A 21,452-nucleotide genomic window follows, 5' to 3' on the forward strand; every position below is an offset into this window, starting at 1 on the left:
CTTTCCAAAAAATTTTTTTGCTTAGATCAATGGTAGAGTGACAAGAATAGGAAATGCAGTGCTGAAGACCTCAAAGTTGAATTATAATTAATATATTTTTGAATTGCTCTATAATATTGCTTGCTTCTGAATGTCTAAATTAGTGGATTTGCAATTAAAGCCTGATACCTCTCTAATGTTTATATTCTAAATATATGCAAGACACTTAGTTGACTACCTGGCATATTTCAGGTCTTCATAAAAAGTAATTTGCACTTCTCCTTACTTCTCCTTATAATCCCCATAATACAAAGTACAAATTCAGGAACTCTTAGCCATTATTACATTCCTCTTTTTCAAATATTTGTATAGGACTCAATAATTTACACAATTGACAATTTTATATTCATCGTCATCATTAGATTTAATCTACTTAATAACTTTGAATTTATGGCAAATCAGGAAACTGAGGGCTCATAGTTTAAGTGTTGGCCTCAAATCATGTCAATTGGTAGCTTTAAGACTCACACCCAGATCTTCTGAATTCCAATATAGTTCTTCCCATCTCCAGGTTACTCCCCAGTAAAAATCAGTTGAATCCTATATTATCAACCTCTCATGTCAATTGAAATATTGTTCTTTCTCTAAATCCATATTGCCCTTTCTCCATAGATTTTTCAAGGTGAAGTCAATTATGTGCAAAGGTCTGGTTAGGCTAGTCTATCCAGCAATGTGGGAATGAGCCATCTTAATTTTTTCTCTATGCACATTACCTATCTATTCCTCAGAGTTGTATCACTCTGGCTTCTCCATGATAGTTCTACTTTTTTATTTTTTAAATTCATATCAAACTTTACATATTGTATGAATGTCAGATTGTGAAAACTTTGAGGATAGCTTGAGATCTACTTATTTTGGTATCTCTAACATTCTTCTCAACAGTTTAACTCACACTGGTCAACACAGGAAAATGTCAGGAATAAAAAATATTCCAAATAAGCTCATAATTTACCTAAAGTTAATGGTAATTGATGACAGTAATACTATATTTTAACATGCATTTTCACTATCAATAAATGTTCTAAAAATAGCATCAAGAAAGTAAGAGATCTTACCTAGACCATGTCTGTGTGTTGACATTGGTGGTAAGACAGTCCAAGTCTTGGTTTTGGGATTGTAACATTCAACGGTGTTCAATGTCTTTAAGCCATCTCGACCTCCAATTACAAAGAGTTTGTCTTCAATAACAGCCACACCAAACTGCAATCTCCTGCCATTCATCATCCCTGCCTGGATCCACAAATTTGTTCTTAGGTCATATTTCTCTATAGTTGTAGCTCCTGATAAAACATAAAATCAAATAGTCACCATTTACTACTAATCCAACATACAAATTGCTCAAGGCAGTGTACAAATTAAGATGTGAAAACACTCTTGTGACATTTATTTTTCTTAAAGAAAGTGTGGCAGGAAACCAAAGGGAGTAGTAATTTCACTGCCTTATTTTCTCTTCTTGGCAGACAATAATGATCAAAATAGATGCAAATATATAACTTGTTTGAATTACTTAATGGTCTCATACTAAACTGTTGATTCGGTGGAATCATTGTGGTCATGGTATAGTTTTGTCAGTAGATTTTACAACTTCTGTTACTGATATTAGAAAAGGTAACATAATCCCAGTGGAATTTCTATATAATCTCTATGTGATTTCTGAAAGTGAAGAGAAGTGAATTTAATAAATTCTTTACCATCTTTCTCAAATTTTCTTCATGCCTTAAAATAACAAAACACTTTTAAAAGTCAATGTGAAGTCAAATAAACAAATGTCAGCTATGGTTTTTTTAAATCTTAAAAAAAAAAAACTGCATCTTGGAAGAGCTTAATAAAATTTAGAGGTATAAAATGACTTTCTATCCTTATCAATCATGTTATAATCTCTACATAAAATAGCTTATCTTTCCTACAAGCTTTTTACATATAAATTTGAGAAATGCAATAAATCTGACTAGCAATATAGAAATTAAAAGAAGACTATAGATATGTTTTCATAGATTCATTTACACATTTCAATTAAAAATATCTGCCTTAAAAGTGTTTTCAAATGTTTATATGGCAAAATATTGCTGCAAACACTAATCTTGTTTTTCAGTATTTGATCTTAATGTTCAGACTCAGAATCACCAATGTTTTATCTTCAATGATTAAATATCCCTACTGAGAGAGTCAACATTCTTTCTTTACTTACTCATTAAAGATCTGTTTTACTTGTTACATAATAAAAGTTTGCAAACGAGGAAAGAATTCATCAGGGGAACTCATTTACCATTTAGAAAATAGCCAGCACTGAATTAAACAAATATAAACAACGTGTAGGAGAAGTTTTGCTAACTGAAGTAAAAATGATATAATGTATGCTCAATATTTATTCAAAGGTAACAAATGGTAATAATATAGATACTAGGTTAGATGCATTAAATCCATCTTTTGATGTTATTAAAAATGTGAGCTAATTTCCATATCACTAAATATGAAGTATTATAAAATAATAATTATCGTAATAAAAATAAATTGTAATGTTCATAAAATCATTTATACTATTTAGTAACACAAGATGAATTATTTAAACAAGTATGATTTATGTTTAAATATATTTGCTATATTTTACATTTAATGTTTTATTCAACAATGAGCAAATCAGAATTCCAAAGTGAACTAACTTTTCAAAAATTTCAAGGTCATCTGAATGCTATCTTGATAACATTGGGATTTCTTGAATGCCTAACTAAAAATTAAATAATATGGAAGTACCTCTCTTGTCTGTCTAATCCTTGATAAATGATAGTAGAAAAAAATAGTGCAACCTAATCTTAATGAACCCAATTCCATTACACCCATATTTTTCAGGTAGGAGTAGACAAGGATGTATATATTTGTACAGCTGTACTTTCCATAATGTCCCAAACCTTAGTCAAAATCTTTGCAGAGAATTTGAGATCCAGTCATCCTTTGAAGAGGAAATAGTTGGAAATGTGTGAAATTTATGACCGCTGAGCACCCAAAGGTGTTGTTATTCAAAGGGGAAAGTGAAGACTTGATGTGAGTTTCAAAGTTTCATCCAAACAAGCTTCATGTAACTTAAATCTCAACACATGGCAGGATTTTTTACTTCTTTGGTGTTTTCCCTCTGAACCTTCAAAGGTGACCTACTCATTTTATCCTAAAGTTGTTACATCAGAAATGGAGTATGCCCTTGTCTTCACTTTTTTCAAATTAGATTACATTAATTTCCTACAGATGCTATAAAAAATGACCTCAAAATTAGTAACTTACACACACACACACACACACATCTATTATCTTACAGCTCTGGAGGTCAGAAGTTCAAAATAAGTCTTACTGTGCTAAAATCAAGGTGTTGACAGGGGCTTTAGGGAAGAAATGAATTTCTTGCTTTTCCCATCTTCCACAGGCCATCCATATTCCTTATGACACTTTCTTCCATCTTCAAAGCCAACAACCTTACATCTGTCTGACACTGATACTTGTGATTACATTGGGCTCACCCCCATACAATCTGAGTTAATGTAGAACATTCCTATTTAATGTAGAATAGGTTGCTTAAAGTCAGCTAATTAGCTGACTTAATTCCCTTCACAGCCTTAATACTCCTGCCCCCTTCCCCCACCTCCACTTTGCTATGTTGCTATTTGTGCTACCATATTCATAGATTCTGGGGATTAGGATGTAGACATCTTTGGGAAGCCATTATTCTGCCTGCACCAGAAGAAAAGGCCTACTTTCACTCCACTATTGAAATCTGCATAGTTATAGAAAGTTTAGTAATACAAAACATAGAAAGATTTCATTTGCAAAGCTTACTTATAATAGCCAGCCTAATTGGTTATTTCCTTATTCAGTCAGCATGCAATATGAATGTTTTATCTAGTTTTCAATGATCACAAAGTTAAGAATATGCTTCCTCTTTTTCTAAGAAAAATGATTAATAATAACATTCTTTAAGAAATTTTCTCAGGGCTCCTGGGTGCTACAGTTGGTGAAGCAGCTGAATCTTGGTTTCAGCTCAGGTAGTGATCTTGGGGTCATGAGATCGAGCCCCACATGGGGCTCTGTGCTGAGTATGTAGCTCTTTCTCCCTCTACTTCTCCCTGCACTTTCAAATAAATAAATAAATTTTAAACAGAAGAAACTTTCTCACCAGTATACTTCATTAGCTATCAATATAAACTTATCAATTCTATCACTATTTTTTTTGTAAATCATCTTGTTTATTAAATCTATTGGTTTTCTTTGCTTATTAGAGTATATATATCCTCTTAGTGGTTGCCTGAGTCAAAGGATGAACAAAGCCATTTTCTTTGAGAAATATTACCCTGTGTTCCTTAAAATAAAGGCAATATTTGTCATTACCTAAATTAAAAAAACAGAATATGAGTAAGAGTGGACTGTTGTTCTGATAAGTCATAAGTTTGAGAGACATTAAAAAGGAAAATTTAGGGGATCCCTGGGTGGCTCAGCAGTTTAGCGCCTGCCTTTGGCCGCATGGAGCCTGCTTCTCCCTCTGCCTGTATCTCTACCTCTCTCTCTCCCTATGTCTATCATGAGTAAATCAATCAATCAATCAATGAATCAATCTTTAAAAAAAAAGAATTTATTTTAGCATGTAGTTACTTTGGAGTGACCCTATTTATGAAACTGTCACTAGTTATCTCAAATGCCTGCATGACTTTAAAATGTGTGATGGCAGGCACAATAGAGTCCTGACAACTTTGATAAAATGGACAGCATCCATTCTGAGATTCCAAACCATAAATCTAAGCAACCAATTTAAAATAATGTATAGGCCCATTGAAACAGGTATAATGAGCAGTTCTGACTATAGAGGACTATTATTAGGACTAGTTGGATCCCTATTGCTCTGTGTTTTAAACTCTAGGCTCTATGTTAAAGCATTTGAAGGTTGCATTATCTCTTTTAGAGAATGTTGCTATTATTCTGTGAGCTATAACTTTGTATAGAAATAATATAATTTTATAAAATGTGTAGTAAAACTCAATAGAATCTAAAGCAATTTGTAAAACTTCCTAACTTAATGAAGTTATATAATTCAAAGTTAGATCTCACTCTTGGCATATAGAATAATGTGAAATAAAATGGTAGGTATTTTTGAGACTATATTTATGATATTGGACTACCTATATTTCTGTATATTTTTAGATACTTCATAATTTATCATAGACTATGTACTAGTTAAAGGCATGGTGCCTGGCATTTATAATAATACAAAGTTTTTATTTTGCTTTATTTGAAATAACTCCTAAAATATCATTTTCTGTAAAAAGTATTCATAATATCAATGAAAATCATGGCACATATATTATTCAAGATTACTTAACATACTATGCATGTTTTTTTTTTAAGATTTTATTTATTTATTTCTGAGAATACACAGAGAGGAGAGAGAGAAACAGAGACACAGGCAGAGGGAGAAGCAGGCACCATGCAAGGAGCCTGACATGGGACTCGATCCCAGGTCTCCAGGATCAGGCCCTGGGCCAAAGGCGGCGCTAAACCGCTTGAGCCACCCGGGCTGCCCACTATGCATGTTTTATTGAAATATGATTGTTTAATAAATATTGAGTAAAAGGTTTTGAGTAGACCTAAAAATAGGATATTAATATTAATAGATAATATTTAGTGAGTACTTCCTCTGTTCTAAGAGATTTACATGTGTTAGTACGTTTAATTTTTATTCAAAACTGATGACATAGGTATTATTATTATGCTAAGTTTATAGAAAAGAAGATGGATCAGGAAAAGCTTTAGTAACTTGCCCACTGTCTCTCAGATAATAACTAGTGGATCCACTATAGTAACCTGGTTCTAGAGCCCACAGTGATAAATACATCTTTTTACCACCTTACCCTGATTATAGAACAAGTTAATTGCACTTAATACATATGGCAGGCAGAGTTTTATAAATGGCCCCTTTCTGAGATTTATGACTTATTTCCCAGAACCCATGAATGGGATATGAAATCACTCCATTGAATTGTTATGCTGTTACAGTTCACCTTAATATAGGAAGATAATCTGATCACATGAACACTGAAAATGGAGAGATTTCTCTGGCCAGTTGTAGAAAGAGAAATCAGAGAGATTTGAAGATGGAGAGATTTCTCTGGCTAGTTGCAGAAGGGGAAGTCAGATTTGAAGCATGAACTGGACTAGACCTGCTGGTTTGAAGATGGGCTACATGAGAAGAAATACAGGTGGCCTGTAGAAGCCCAGAGTGTTCCTCACCTGACAGCCAGCAAGGAAGCAGTCCCTCAGTTTTATAATCACAGGGAACTTTTGTTAGAGTCTGAATGAACTTGGGAGATGGCTTCCAGCTCCGGATGAGAGCATAACCTAGCCAACACTTTGATTTTAGCCTTTTGAGATCTTGAGCAGAGAATCTAGACATGCCATCCTAGACTCCTGATCTACAGAACTGTAAGCTAAAAGATGACAGTCGTTTTAAACCACTGTTTGTGGTAATTTGTGACAGCAGCAATAAAGTACACTTTGTTTCAATTTGCATTTAAAAATTCATGAAGTATTTGTCTTCCAGGTTGAATAAACATAACACAACATTGTTGTTATTAGATACAATGCAAATACAAAAAGTATTTTCCTCATGAAAAAACAAACAGCAGGCTCCTGTCTCAAAATATGAAACTGAGAAAAAGTGCTCATTATCTGGGTCTCTTTAGAGTTATTTGTTATACAGCCATATGTGATTAAATTGAGAACAATAGGAATTAATATTTGTACATTCCACTTTGGCATGACCAATAGCAGGACTTATTTCAATATCTGTAATTTAAATATCTTGAACACAGCACAGAATAATGATAATAGTTTTCTGAACCAACAAAATAATGTCAGAAAGAAAGCTTCCAGAAAGAAGATAAAGCTCCTTTATTCAACTTAACAGAAAGGGCCTCAGGTCTTCTCACAAAACCATTTTACTACAATTTTAACGCCCTATTAGTAAGCTCAGTTACCTGACTCACAAGACTTTTTACAAACCAACAAATGAAAGTGATTTGGAGGAGCTAAAGCAGCAATAGTTGACAGTGAGGGACTAACCATCATAAAAATACGGTTTTGGGGGCAGCCTTGGCTCAGGGGTTTAGCGCTGCCTTCAGCCCAGGGCGTGATCTTGGAGACCCAGGATCGAGTCCCATGTTAGGCTCCCTGCATGGAGCCTGCTTCTCCTTCTGCCTCTCTCTCTCTGTCTCTCATGAATAAATAAATAAAATCCTAAAATATATATATATATTTTTTACTGAAATAGAACACTTATTCACAGCTATTAAAAACAATTTTACAATGCCTAAAGACTTTGGAACCAACACTGATGGAGATCATGATGCCATCAAATCATTAGGAAAAGGTTAAATTCTTTTGGATGTATTCTCTTTAAGGAACCAATAAATATATAGAAGCATAATGGAAAAATTTTAAAGTAAAGATATTTCGGGGAGATACATAAAATATAAGACTTCAAGCTTTAAAGAAAATAGCATTATTAAGAATGACTTATTTCTTGAATGTTTCATGGAATAAGCTTCTCATTCACTTTCATGTGTTTAGATATGAAAATACAGTGTTGAGATAATACTGTTACACATATAAAAGATATAACTGCAAGGGAAATATTTTTCAAAGACAAATGAGTCATTACTTATTAGGTAATTTGTTCTGATTTATAAGGATGACATTGTAAACATTTCATAATCATAATAATTTCATGTACCAAATAAACATCCAACAAAATATCACATTTGTCCCTTTTATAAATATAAACCTTTTGTAAGTAGTTGTAGCTGTATACATAGCTATGTATAGAGATATAAATGTGAATATACCATTAAGCTTAATGTGAGGTGTTGAGGTAGATATATATATTTCAAAAATCTAGCATTATATTTAATTTAAATTAATATCACTAAATTCAGGAATGCCAAAGGATGCTTCTTTACTCCTATCCAAGAGAATACAAAACTATGGAACATAATTTTAGTTCTTTGTATTTTATGTAATAATCCATCTTAATAACTAAAATTATTATTAAGGCATTAGAAAAATTAAAGATTTCCGGAAGTTGGTAAATAAGCAAAATGAAAAAATCAGTATAATTTCTTTAGAAAAAATTAAATTCACCTAGATTACATAAAGAATCTATTTAAAATAACACTACTAAAAGTGTGTTATTTAAAAATCAGCAAGAAAAAAAAATCAGCAAGATAGATGCCAGTTCTAGATGAAGAACAAAAGCAAAACTTTATTGAAATATGTCAATTTGAATGAATGGAATCATACTAATTTTGAACAAGATGACTTGTTTGTAGAAATGTGAATTATTATCTTATATAATCCCAATTGATGTGATGATATTTGTAAGGTATTTAGGTAATTATACTACATTCAAATGTAAATACTAAAAAATACATAGTTAAAAGCCAGATAATTTCTAATACAAAGGAGTCCTAAGAGAAAAATGGGCTATCAGATTTTAAAAGTATTATAATTACAGAGATTTTTTTTAAAAAATGTTTATGATGAAGAAAAATAGCTGTATTCATGAATCTGAGATGAAAGCCAGAAATAACCCTAATATACTTGATATTTATAATGTAATAATAGCATCTTGTCTAAATCAATGGAAAACATTTTATTATTTAAAAAATATTTTTAAGATAACTAGTATCTCTCAGAGAAAAATAAGTAAACAAACATAGATTCCTGCCTTACTCTTCATACTGCATGCGCTTGAGATGAACCAATAACTAAGGCCCAGCACATACAGTTGCAGAACCCACTAAGTGGTTCTTTTTTCAAGATTCCACACACATTAACTGGGACAGTGAGATTTTTAAGTAAATTGCCCTGGGTTACACCTTACTAAAACCTTAAATGTCCCAGAAGATTAAAAAAAAAACAAAAAAACAGGGGATTTATTTTTACTTTTAGGTAGACTTAAGATGAAAGGCCCATGAGGGAAAATCCTAGACTCAAAATTTAAAAAGTAAATGTCTAAATATATACATATATGATTACCAATCATCTAAATATAAAATGTAGTTCCATCAAAAATGCACAGAAAAACAAAACAAAACAAAACAAAAACTGAGAACATTAACAAAAACTCTTTATAAATCTAATAAATGGTGAATTTCTTTGATATATAAAAAGGCTTTTTAGATCAAAAAAGTAAATTAGAAACATCAAAATAGTAATATGCTAATAATATTAGTAGGCAATTAATCAGAAAACCATATAAATAACATGTAAACCTCAGAAAATTTACTTAGGCTTTCTAATAAATAATTTTACTTGATTTATAGCAGATTTAGAAAATGAATAATTTTGATGGACCCAGGACCCCCGGGATCACGCCCTGAGCTGAAGGCAGATGCTCAACCACTGAGCCACGCAGGCATCCTTATTAAAATAACTTTTATAGCAAAAGAACATACATATTAAGGCATTATTACCAGTATAGTTTATTCATTTTCTTAATAAATATTCATTAAATGTAAACTCATGTACTTAACATTTTCAAATCAAATATTTATTTTCACAACATTTGCCAAAAATGAACCAAATCCTGCTATTTAGATTGTTCTTAAAATGCCCTATATCTTAATTATAATTTTCATATAATATCTATTAGAATTTTTTAACATTTGTTGAAAATGAGGGTACCAGTGAATGAAAGAAAAATTAATATTATGACAACTGGGTTCTAGTCCTATCACCTACCATATAACAAAAACACCAGTCATTGAAAAAGAACAGTAGGTCTTATTGATCCCAGACTAATTTATACTCTTGGAAAATACATGTTTGTCTTTTATAAATGAGTTTACCAGTTTACAAAGATGTATTAATTGAAGGCTCTCTATTATCTCTTGATATTTGCTCATTTTAACTAAAGACTCACATCAGTATCACAGTAGGTGAAAGTGCAGTGACTTCTACATATGTTTAAATCTGTTACTCTCAAAATAAATAAATAAACGAATCTCTTACTTCTCATTCTCTATAAGTCTCTATCATAGAAGTAACTTAAAGTAGCCCTGAGGAATTCTTTTCCAGGGAAGAGCCACACATTGGAGGATTAAGATCTGGTTTGTATGAAACATATGCACAAACACATACAGACTTATTACCTGTGGATCTGCAAAAGGAGATTTAATTTAGAAAACAGGTGCATTTATTATCATTAGCTGTACATCCACAGAGAGATTGATCAAAAAGAATACACTGAGTGCCCAACAATTTATGATTATGGTAGACATTTTACCATACACATAACACACTAATTTATTATTCAATCCACATTCATAGATAAACCTACAGGATGTACAGTGATGTGGCCCATATCCTCTGACTGAAAAAAGCCAAATAAAGTTGTTATTGTACTAAATTTTGGAGAATTTAACTTATGATTTTAACCCCTTCCCCAGAAGAAATACCCAAAACAGTTATAACCAAGATAGTCACTAAGTTTTGTTTCTTTCTGATGAGTATGAGGGTATGAAAGAAGACTCCACTGACAAGTGATTCACTTTTCATGAGAAAGAGCTTTCTTTTACTCCTGAATAAAGAACATGGCTTGCACAGACTCTTATTTACAGAGAACAAATTGATGGTCCCCAGAGGCAGAAGGAGTCAGGAGATGTGTTTAATAGGTGGTGGACATTAGTCAGGGCACTTGTTGTGATGGGCACTGTGTTAAATCACTATATTGTACAGCTGTAACTAATAAAACACTGTATGGTAACTAACTGGAATTAAAATAAGAACTTAAAAAAAAAAAAAGAGGGGCACCTGGGTGGCTCAGTGATTGAACATCTGCCTATGGCTCAGGTTGTGATTCCGAGGTCCTAGGATCTAGTCCCACCTCAGATACCCACAGGGAGCCTGCTTCTCCCTCTGCCTATGTCTCTGCCTCTCTCTCTCTGTGTCTCTCATGAATAAATAAATAAAATCTTAAACAAAAAAAGAGCGTGGCTTTCAAGGGCTGAAAGTCCCTTGTCTGGAGGCTGTTTGAGAATGATATAAATAACAAGAATTTAACTTAAAACATAAGCATCTTCCTTGACTCTAAAGACTGTTAAGGAAGTGAATACCTTTACTTTGTTCTTCCCTCTAGACCCTTGAGAAAGAATCGTTCTCCCCTAAAATATCTGTTAGGAGCCCAGTAAAGTAGATGCTGAAGCCAGAAAACAATTCTTTGTGTCTGAAAAACAAACTGGGCTTAGGCTAGCATGATGTTATCCATGGTTTTGAGTTGTTTCTAGAATTTTGTGCAAAATGATAACCTTGAACTATAAATCTCCAATGGTATCCTTCAAGTTCAAAGAGAACGTACTGAAGTGGATCCAAAGTGACTGAATGAAGTTACTGAGGCAGACATCAAGTAGGGCAGTACTCAAAGGGCAATGATGAAAGAATAAGCTTTCTTTTGTTATATTGCCTTCCTTCAGAAAAAGTCATCCAGTATTTTACAGTTATTTCACCCACCTAATTGCAAATGCTCAGGTTTCTCTGACACAGAAGTGTGAATGAATCATTTTCTTAAAGCTATGTGATGAATTACTATTGAGTTAAATGCTTTAAAAATTATCCAGTTGCAGAATTGCAGTATTAAAAGCTGCTTTTTAAAAGTTCTTGATAGTGAAGCTTGTCTAGCTCAAGCTAAGGAAGTAAAAATCAGGTCAAGATAGTTAATTTCACCTATTTTACTGTCCATTTTTGCCTTTCAACAATGCTTATAATGATGCAGTGTGATGAGACAAATTCAGGATAAAATAATCTGGTCAAGTCCTTTGAATAAAAGGAGAAAAATAACAGGACCTTATCCCTAAAGTTAGATCATTTAAATTTTTTAAGTATATGAAAATCCAAGGCACACATTAAAAATTTAAATGTCAAAAAAAAAAATTTAAATGTCATAATAATATATGCTCTAAAATCAAATGATTTGATAAAAACTCTCAAGGAAATTGTGGTTTTTATTTTATAGTTAAGAATTAATGCTTTTCCCTCCTTTACGTTTTTTTTAATCAACTTTCTTCTTATTCACTTTATTAAGAGAATTTTCTTTCAGTTCACATGAAAGATATAGGGAGAGCCATCTAATTGATCAGACACCTGGTTGTCTAATAATTGATGTGTGGCTACAACTATGCAATCAACAAGGAGGCAATGGAAATATGTTAAAACAAAAGACTATACACTCAGTCCATCATGATCTAAGGCAAGAATCACTGCTACTGTGGTGCATTTGGTGTATTTTTAGCCTCCATTTATTATTCATGGCTGTCATGTGTGAGATGAAAAAGGGAATATATAATATTTCAATGTTATTATTATTGTCTCTCTTTTTCCTCCAAAGAATATCAATTTGAAAAATTCTCAGCTTTTAACCCATTTCTCACTCTTTTTTTGTAACTAAAACAGTTGGCCCTTGAATAACACTGGATTGAACTGTGTTTTTTTTTTTTTTTTTTTTTTTTTTTTACAGTACTGCAAATGTATTTTCTCTTTCTTGGGGTTTTCTTAATAACATTTTCTTTTCTCTGTCTTACCTTATTGTAAGTATGCAGAACATGATACACATACAAAATTCATGCAAATCAACTGTTTATGTTATTGGTAAGGCTCCTGGTCAACAGTGGGCTATTAGTAGTTCAGTTTGGGAGAAGTCAAAAGTTATATACTAGGGCACCTGGGTGGCTCAGTTGGTTAAGCATTCTGTCTTCAGCTCAGGTCATAATCTTGGGGTCCTGGGATTAAGCCCCGCATTGGGCTTCTTGCTCCAATCCTGGAGTCTGCTCCAGGATTCTCTCTCTCTCCTTCTAACCCCTCTCTTCCTTTGTACTCTCTCACAAATAAATAAATCAAATCTTTTTTTTTTTTTAAAGTTATACACGAATTTTCAACTGTGCAGAGGTCAGTGTCCCAACTCCTCCCGTTGTTCAAGGGTCTCTTTTACATGGCTTCCTCTAAGCCAGAAGGGTCTCTGCTTGCCTGCTGTGGTACATACTGTAGTTGCTTTGTGTCAAAAGAGAGCAGTGGCTATCAGAATCTTAATTTCCCTTCAGCCAAAGCAAAGGAGGGCTGCTTCTTCATAGGCTTATGTCTATAAGAAGGACCTTGCAGTGGCCATCAACCCCACAGCTTAACATCCTAGTCTATTTCTCTGTATTGAACAGTGTAATTCTACAATGTACCCTCAAATAGTCTTGGCATGATTCTGATATGTATGAATTTCACTTACCATGGTTTAGTTAAATAATACCAATCCCTCAACAAATTTCAGATACCACAATATGTTAACTGTAAGTAATTGCATAAAATGCAAATTTTGCTACTAGCTCTTCAGTGCACAAACCACTACTTAAATAACAGATGTACATTATGATTGGTGACCAATCGCATCACTTCTTTCAAAGTCTGCAAGTGATCAGTCATTGTACTTCTGTTATTGAGTTCATGCACAGGCTATTGTGTTGCCTTTTTGTCTCCTTGTGATAAACTCACTGTCATCCTACCAAAAAAAAAAAAAGAAAAAACAAAGGATAATTGAAGAGACAATTGCCTAACAAAGGGGTAAGTAGAGCATAACAGAGAAAAGTGATAGGGCTAGAAGTGAATTTACAATAGAATCATAGACTTCCATACCCTGTTGGTGGAGGATTGCATCTGGTGCTCAAACCCCTCCTGTATTGGCATCACCGGGTTTCCTATGCAAGGGCCAGGCAATCTGAGCTTGCTTTCAATACCACAAAGAATGCTCTTAGGCAAATAAGCAGGGAGACTAAGAGGTTGCTTGTGGTGGAATATAGTAAACACGCACAGAAACTGTCCATTCCATTGCCAATACATGAAAACTGGGTCAAGAGAGTATGACATTTGACACTAAAGTTTCCTAGAAATACTGTATAGATGCTTATTTGCTTCAGTAGCTGGGGTTGGAAAACTTCTCCGAAGGGCCAGATAGTAAAAAATGTAGTCTGTGAGTCTCCTTATGAGTCTCTTTGTTGTAACCATGTGGTTTTTACAGAGCGAAAGCAGCCATAAACAATAGGTAAACAAAAGAAGGAGGTTCAATAAAACTCTATGGCTGCTAAAATATGAATTTCACAAAATGCAAATGTTCACTAAATGCATCACTAAATTTGCTCATTTCAATGATTATAATGTAAAAACCAAAGCCATACAAAACAAACAGCGGGCTAGACTTGGGCTGTGAGCCATAGTTGCCAACTCTGCTCTTAGAATGGTAATATAATAGAAATATTTGGAGAAAATGACACTTAACAAATGTTTCTTTGTTATAATAAATCAAATAAGTCTCCATTTTTGAAAGAAAGGGATTGAATTACCATATAGTAATTCGTTATCATATTTAACTCATTAGAGTTGCCTTCCCCAGCCAATCTTCATAAAATGGCAACACTGGCCTTCATCCTGTACTCCTCATCCTACTTTCTTTACTTTATATTTCTCTGTAGCTAGTCATCATATGAACTATTTCATACTAACATGTATGTTTGTTTATTGTCTCCTGAATATATTTTAAGCTACAACAGGCCAGGGATTTTTACTATTTAGTTACCAGCACTATGAACAGTGACTAGAATTTAGTATGACTATTTGTAGCAGAGTTAGATAATTCAAAAAGAGTGAGTTGGTAATCTGAGAACTCAAGAAATGCTGAAGAACCAGCTATATTGAAGGGAGACAATTATACTCCAATTTCATAACTAATACTTTCCAATAATTGGGTCAGAGATTAAAAACAAACAAATAAAATCTGTGTTTTCCTAATGTGGGAGAAAAAGCAATATTAGCAGAATTATCAGAAAGTCACATTTTCTATTCAACACATGAAAATGATTTTAATCTAATAGAATTATAGATTGCCAAATATATGAAACTGTTACTTATTTATCCCCATGCTTCAAAGGTAGACATTGGCAATGGTCACCTATAGAGATTCTATAAACAAGAAACTTAAAGGGAAATTGGAATTATGTACAACAAAATACCTCTTACTAGAACGTTATGACAATAGACACAGTAAAGCTTAAGAATAGTAGAATATGTGAGAATAATTTATTTATATAATTTCTATAAAATATACTTAATTTAATTATCATTATAGTAAAAAATAATATCCGTTTTTAATTTTTTATCTGGATAATGTTTAAATTGACCTCAACATTCAAAGTTTTATGCAAAAGCATAGCTATATGCTTTTATAAGTGAACTCATGTTGTTCCTAAGCTTCCTTTTAAAAGAAACTTTGTCTAGAAGTCAGATGCTTACCACTGTGATATTTCTTAGCTGGGTTTGTTTATGAACCATAAAAGCCTAAACATCAATGACTAGAGGCTTAAGTATGGACAAAAATTTATCAGCAATGAATAGTATATAAAACCATCACAAAAAAAAAAAAAAAAAAAATTAAAACCATCACTTACTAATCAGTTAAGTTTTTTACATGTGTTCCTGTCAATATTTCTCACAGTGTCTTAGAAATATGTAATCTTATTATTCCCACTCTCTATATGAGGGACACCAACATTTGGAAGAGTTATTTGTCTTACTAAAGATCACAAAGCTCACACAACTCTAATTGTTTCAATTTTACTAAAATGATTAAATGTCATGCACCAAAGAGTATTTGGGATCATTGGTGAGGCCTTGAATTCTGTAGATATCCCACAAGTCTTGAAATAATTAAAACTGTATTTTTTGAAAACCTCTTACATTTCTAATAAGTGCATATTAATATGGACTTACATAATATGTGTACATGTGGTATGTATAGTATGTATTTACATGTATATATAACTATGTTTTTAAAAGTTTAAATCTAGTATAAACTTATTTTTGGTTTGGTGTTTTATTGTTGATGGAAAATGGAATACTTAATTTTTTGTTTATAGTTTGCTTTTATATATAAAAAAAGTAAGTAATTCAATGTACAACTATATTCCCATGTGACACAATGATTCCATGATTCTGGGAATTCTGAGGCATCAACATTCCCACTTTTTCTGGCTCTTGCTTACTCCAGAGAAATTGAAAATGGCATGACTCTCATCATTGAAATTATCTCCCTCTCTCAGCATGCATGGCTGGGTTCCTTGATAAATATATGTAGTTACTATGACTCTTGTGTAATAGCATAAATTAAATATGCCTATCCCCTTTGGTATTTTTTCATGAATTTTGCTCTTGCTGTTAAATCACCTCATTTTTTTTTTTTTGTTAAATCACCTCTTGGTGGATATATCATATGTGTATAGATCATTATCTACAAATATACATTTGTATTTCTGAACCATATTAATGCTGCATGGTCTTAAAAGAATTCCTCAAAAGTCCGACATCAAACTGCCCGATTGTGAAACAGAACTAAACATAAAATTTTTCAAAAGCTTTGACATTAAATAAAAATACATCCTATAATTTTGGTACATCAAATAATATTATCATATTCATAAAAAATGCCAAAAAGCACAGGTTGCTATCCAACATGTGAAATGTTATTATTAGTAGAACAAAAACCATGAAAAAGCAAATAGGTAATAATTAGGCATAATGAAGACAGCATTTCTTGTGAGTTAGTCACATATTTGTATAGTTTTCTAGAAGGAAACATTTTCAGTGATGTTTTACACACATTTTTTGCAAATCATGTATCTAAAATATCAGCTTATGTATCTCTTAAACATAAATGTGCAGTGGCCACAAAAAAACATGCACGTGACTGTTCACAACAGCTTATTTTTAATAGCTAACATTGAGAAGATCCCAGGTGCCTATCAACAGGAAAATGGATAAACAATTATTATCAAACAATTAAAAGAATGAATTATTAGTATATATGATCTCTTGGATGAATCATCAAAATATACTGATTGACAGAAACCTTAAAGAGTATGAAATGTGTGATTATATTCAGAGGAAGTTCAAGTATAGGCCAAACTAATTTAAAGTGAAAAAATGTTAAGGAATGGTTCTTTTTGAAGATGTAGAAGCTGGGAACTAATTAAGAAGGGATATGAGGGGGATCCCTGGGTGGCGCAGCGGTTTGGCGCCTGCCTTTGGCCCAGGGCGCGATCCTGGAGACCCGGGATCGAATCCCACGTCGGGCTCCTGGTGCATGGAGCCTGCTTCTCCCTCTGCCTGTATCTCTGCCTCTCTCTCTCTCTCTCTGTGTGACTATCATAAATAAATAAAAAAATAAATAAATAAAAAAAAAAGAAGGGATATGAGGGAACTTTCTGGGATAATGGTAATGTTCTAGATCTTGTTAGGGGTTTGAATTATATAAGTTATGTATTTGGCAAAACTCATTTAAAGATACACTTAAGATTTATTCATTTTACTATATGTTAATTTTACTGAAAATCTCTAAAATATATTGAAATCTAGTTAATAATAGCATGCCAGTGTTTTTAAGATGAAATATATATATATATATCTGAATTCATTAAAAACTTTGACAGATGAGCACAATATTAACTATAAAATTGAGCTGTGTATAGATGTTCATTGTATGATTCTTTTAATTTCAATATGCTCAAAAATTTTATAAAATTTTAATAAAATAAAATAATTAAAAATAGATGCTTTCAATGTACCTGGATTGGTGCAATAAAAGTTGTAAGCACAAAATGCTAAGACATTACAAAAGATGTACAAGATGCAGCTAAGGGGTCGGGGGATATTAAAGTTGAGTTAGACAAGCAAAGGAAGGCATGATAAAAAGGAATAAGACACTGAAGCAAATGGCAATGTATATGTGTGAACTGTACTGCAAGTAGTATAAAACTTCCAACCTGAGGAAATGAGTTGTGAAATTTGATAAAGATTTGAAGTATCGTATCAAGATATTTTTGATGGAGAGAAAATAGGAAAAATCTGCCTGTTAAATTTGAAATGGTAGATAGAGAAGGATAAATACACTGCTAAAGAATGGGCTCTACCTGGGGGATGGGAGACTAATGAAGGTTTTTATTACTATTATTACTTTATTATTATATTATTTTGTATTTTAGTCATTATGCTAAAAGTCGTGATCAATTGATTTGCCAGTAGTGAGCTGGACAGGTATTTCACAGTCACAGAAGAATGGAAAATTTACATTTCATATCTAAAAGTTGCTTTTTATACATGGATAATTTAAGTATATAATATAGACATAAAAGTTAAATAAAAATAGTTTTGAACATTTGTATTAAGAGACTTTGATTTTAAAAACAATATAGCAAATGAGTCCTTCATAAGTTTGTATTCATATATATGTTTTCTGTAGATCAAGCAAAGACACGTTTTTGCTATTTAAAAATACTAATTTAATAGTTCTCCATGCTTACCCTTAGAATAAAATTTAAAATACAGTCTGAAATCTTACAAAATATCTGTGATATTACATTTTAAAGATATGTTATTGAAATGTAAAGCTTATGAGAAATTGATCAAATAGAGAATTTTAAATTAAGGGGAAATTGTTAAAATATTTATAATTCTGTGTGCATAAAACTAATTTACAAAACATGAAAGAGAAATAAATATAATAGGGAATATTTAATTTTTTCAATTACCTACTTTTCTATATTCCTAATGTGTTCTCTAGAGAACAAGTCTTAGAAGTCAATAAAATCCTAAAGAAAAATCATATAATAAGAATTAAAAGTATATCAAGCTTTTATGCTGGCATTTTAAAAAGTCACTCTCAGCACAACTCATCATTAATAGGTTAAATGTGGGCAAAAGGTTAGAAAAAATAATACAGATTTCAGAATTACACTGATCTTTGCATTTAAACTCTACCTTAACATACTTAGTAGAAGGTAGAAATTAAGAATGTTTCTCAACCTTTGTCAAAAATAAAATGATCAAGAATATACTGTCAACATAAGTTTGTTGTATAAAGTAAATGAAATTTTGTATATGATGGTGCTTAGAAGGATATTGAAAATATATCATTGATGAATTTTATCATTCCCAAATGTTCATTATTGAGACCTCATTCATAGTATTTTCATAATATTTATGAAAATTATTTTCATTATTCATATTATTTATGAAAATTATTTTCATTATTGAGACCTCATTCATAATATTTTCATAATATTTATGAAAATATTTATTGAAAAATATTTCAATAGATTCATAATATTTTCTTAGGCTTGAAGGGTCATATTAGGAACATTATTTAGGTAATAGCAATCTTCTATTTACAATCTGTTTTTCAGATCTTCAAATGATTATAAATAAAGGAGAATTTCATATAAACACAAAGTTTACCTTGATAAATGTTATACTTAAAAGTTAATGCTTCATATACATATGTATGAGATTTGTTCATTTTGGACATCTACTAAGATCAGTTAAATAAGTTGTAATTTAAATATGGCAAACATTTACTGAAAGCCTACTAGAAGCAACAATGTACTGGAAGTTAGAAATGTAAAGTTCCTGGGGTGCCTGGATGGCTTAGTCCTTAAGCATCAGACTCTTGGTTTCAAAGGCTCAGGTCATGATCTCAGGGTCGTGAGATTGAACCTTTGTTGGGCTCCACTCTGGGTGTGGAGCCTGCTCAAGATTCTCTCTCTCCATCTCCCTCTATCCCTTCTCTACTCCCCCACTATCTAAAAAAAATTAAGAAGAAAAGAAAAGTTTTTGTCTCTAGTTTTCTTTTAATTCAGGAAAGGGAGTTAATCTATTATATTAGAACAAATATACTCATGAATCTTTACTTGTAATTATGAATATTTACTAATGATCCTTCAGATCCAAGACATGTTTCACTTCCTAATTAAGCTCAGGCATGAGTTTGAATTACATTTACTATAAGAAGAATGTGCAGGGATTTGATCAAATTGTTAGTGAGTCATCATCTACATTATATCCAGGCCGTTCTAATTTATTACATGATCTAATTTAGTGCTTTGAGTTAGAATTATAATCTCTATTTTAGAAATTAACTGGCATTATTGTTTAAATTGCTAAATTATATTTGAATAGTATTACTAAATTTGTGAATACTCAAAAATTATTTAACCATGGAAATGTTGATGATCTACTTTATAAATATGTGAAAGGGAGGGAAATGTCAGGTTGCCAGTAGTTTAATTCCAAACAAAATACCTACATTCCAAAAGGATAGGACATAAATCAAGTGAAGTAATCTATGGAGAAAAATTCTAAATGGAAAAGAAAGAAAACAGAGACTTCTGTTTACTGGAGAACAGAAGACATGCTGACATGCCCTCTGGTTATAACACCAATACACTTGGGCAAATTACAACAATAACACTATTTTTTGGCATTGCCTGTTTAAATGAAAGTGAGAAAAAAACCTTGCAAGGACACAACCAAATAGCTGAAATAACAGTGAGGTAACCTGAGAAAGAGCTAACTGAATTCAAAAGTCAGCACTTCCCTGGCACTATCCTACCTGTGATAGGATCTGAAGCACCTGCCCTGGGCCTAACAGAACCCGGAAGAGTGAACCGGAGACTTTGTGTGAAGCCTGGAGCTTTAAAGATGGATGTTGGAGTGGTCAGTGGTGCCCTTGGTTCTTGGTTGAAGCTAACTCATCTTTGTAGGATGAAAGCATTCCCAAATTAGGACCCCAAGGCCTCACAGAGTAAATGCAACCATGGCTTCAAAGTAATATCACGCAACACAAAAATAATCAAACTAACAAAAAAATGAGACTTGTCAGTAACAACAGACAACAGGTTTAGACCCTCACACTTTAGATTTTGAAATTATTCATTACAGGATTTAAATTTTTTTTTCTTTATTTATTTATGATAGTCACAGAGAGAGAGAGAGAGAGGCAGAGACACAGGCAGAGGGAGAAGCAGGCTCCATGCACCGGGAGCCCGACGTGGGATTCGATCCCGGGTCTCCAGGATCGCGCCCTGGGCCAAAGGCAGGCGCCAAACCGCTGCGCCACCCAGGGATCCCATTACAGGATTTAAATTAAACATGTAAAACACTTAGTCAAATAATAGATGAAATTACAAAATAAGATGAGAATATAAACAATTATAAATCTCAAGAAAAAGAGGGAACTTTCAGAAATGAAAATTGGTGAAATTACAAATCCACAGGGGCCTCTGCCCTATGATGATGTATAAACTTGCATAAGACAGACTATCTTCATGTAACAATAAAGGGACAGTTTTAAATGCAAAAATGATCTGTTTAAAGACTTTAGAGACTAAAAAAAAAAAAAAAAAAAAAAGACAGCAACCATTTAAGAGGTCAAAGACCAGGGGTGTGAATTGAAATGAGTTTCACATTCTTTGTCATTTTCTCCTTAGGAAATGCAGATTTCATAAGCAGCCTGAGGCTGA

The 21,452-nt window shown here is 32.4% G+C and overlaps 1 protein-coding gene across 1 annotated transcript in view; it reads right to left on the reverse strand.

Annotated features, from left to right (window-relative positions):
- The window catches only part of KLHL1 (kelch like family member 1), a 370,435-nt gene that overhangs the window by 78,418 nt on the left and 270,565 nt on the right, over nucleotides 1-21,452 (reverse strand). Inside the window, exon 7 of the mRNA XM_038569718.1 lies at nucleotides 1,095-1,319. Within this exon, the coding sequence (XP_038425646.1) occupies nucleotides 1,095-1,319 (225 nt within the window). The remainder of the gene's footprint in view (nucleotides 1-1,094; nucleotides 1,320-21,452) is intronic.

The sequence above is a fragment of the Canis lupus genome, chromosome 22 (genome assembly GCF_011100685.1).
Source record: "Canis lupus familiaris isolate Mischka breed German Shepherd chromosome 22, alternate assembly UU_Cfam_GSD_1.0, whole genome shotgun sequence".
Classification (NCBI taxonomy): Eukaryota; Metazoa; Chordata; class Mammalia; order Carnivora; family Canidae; genus Canis; species Canis lupus.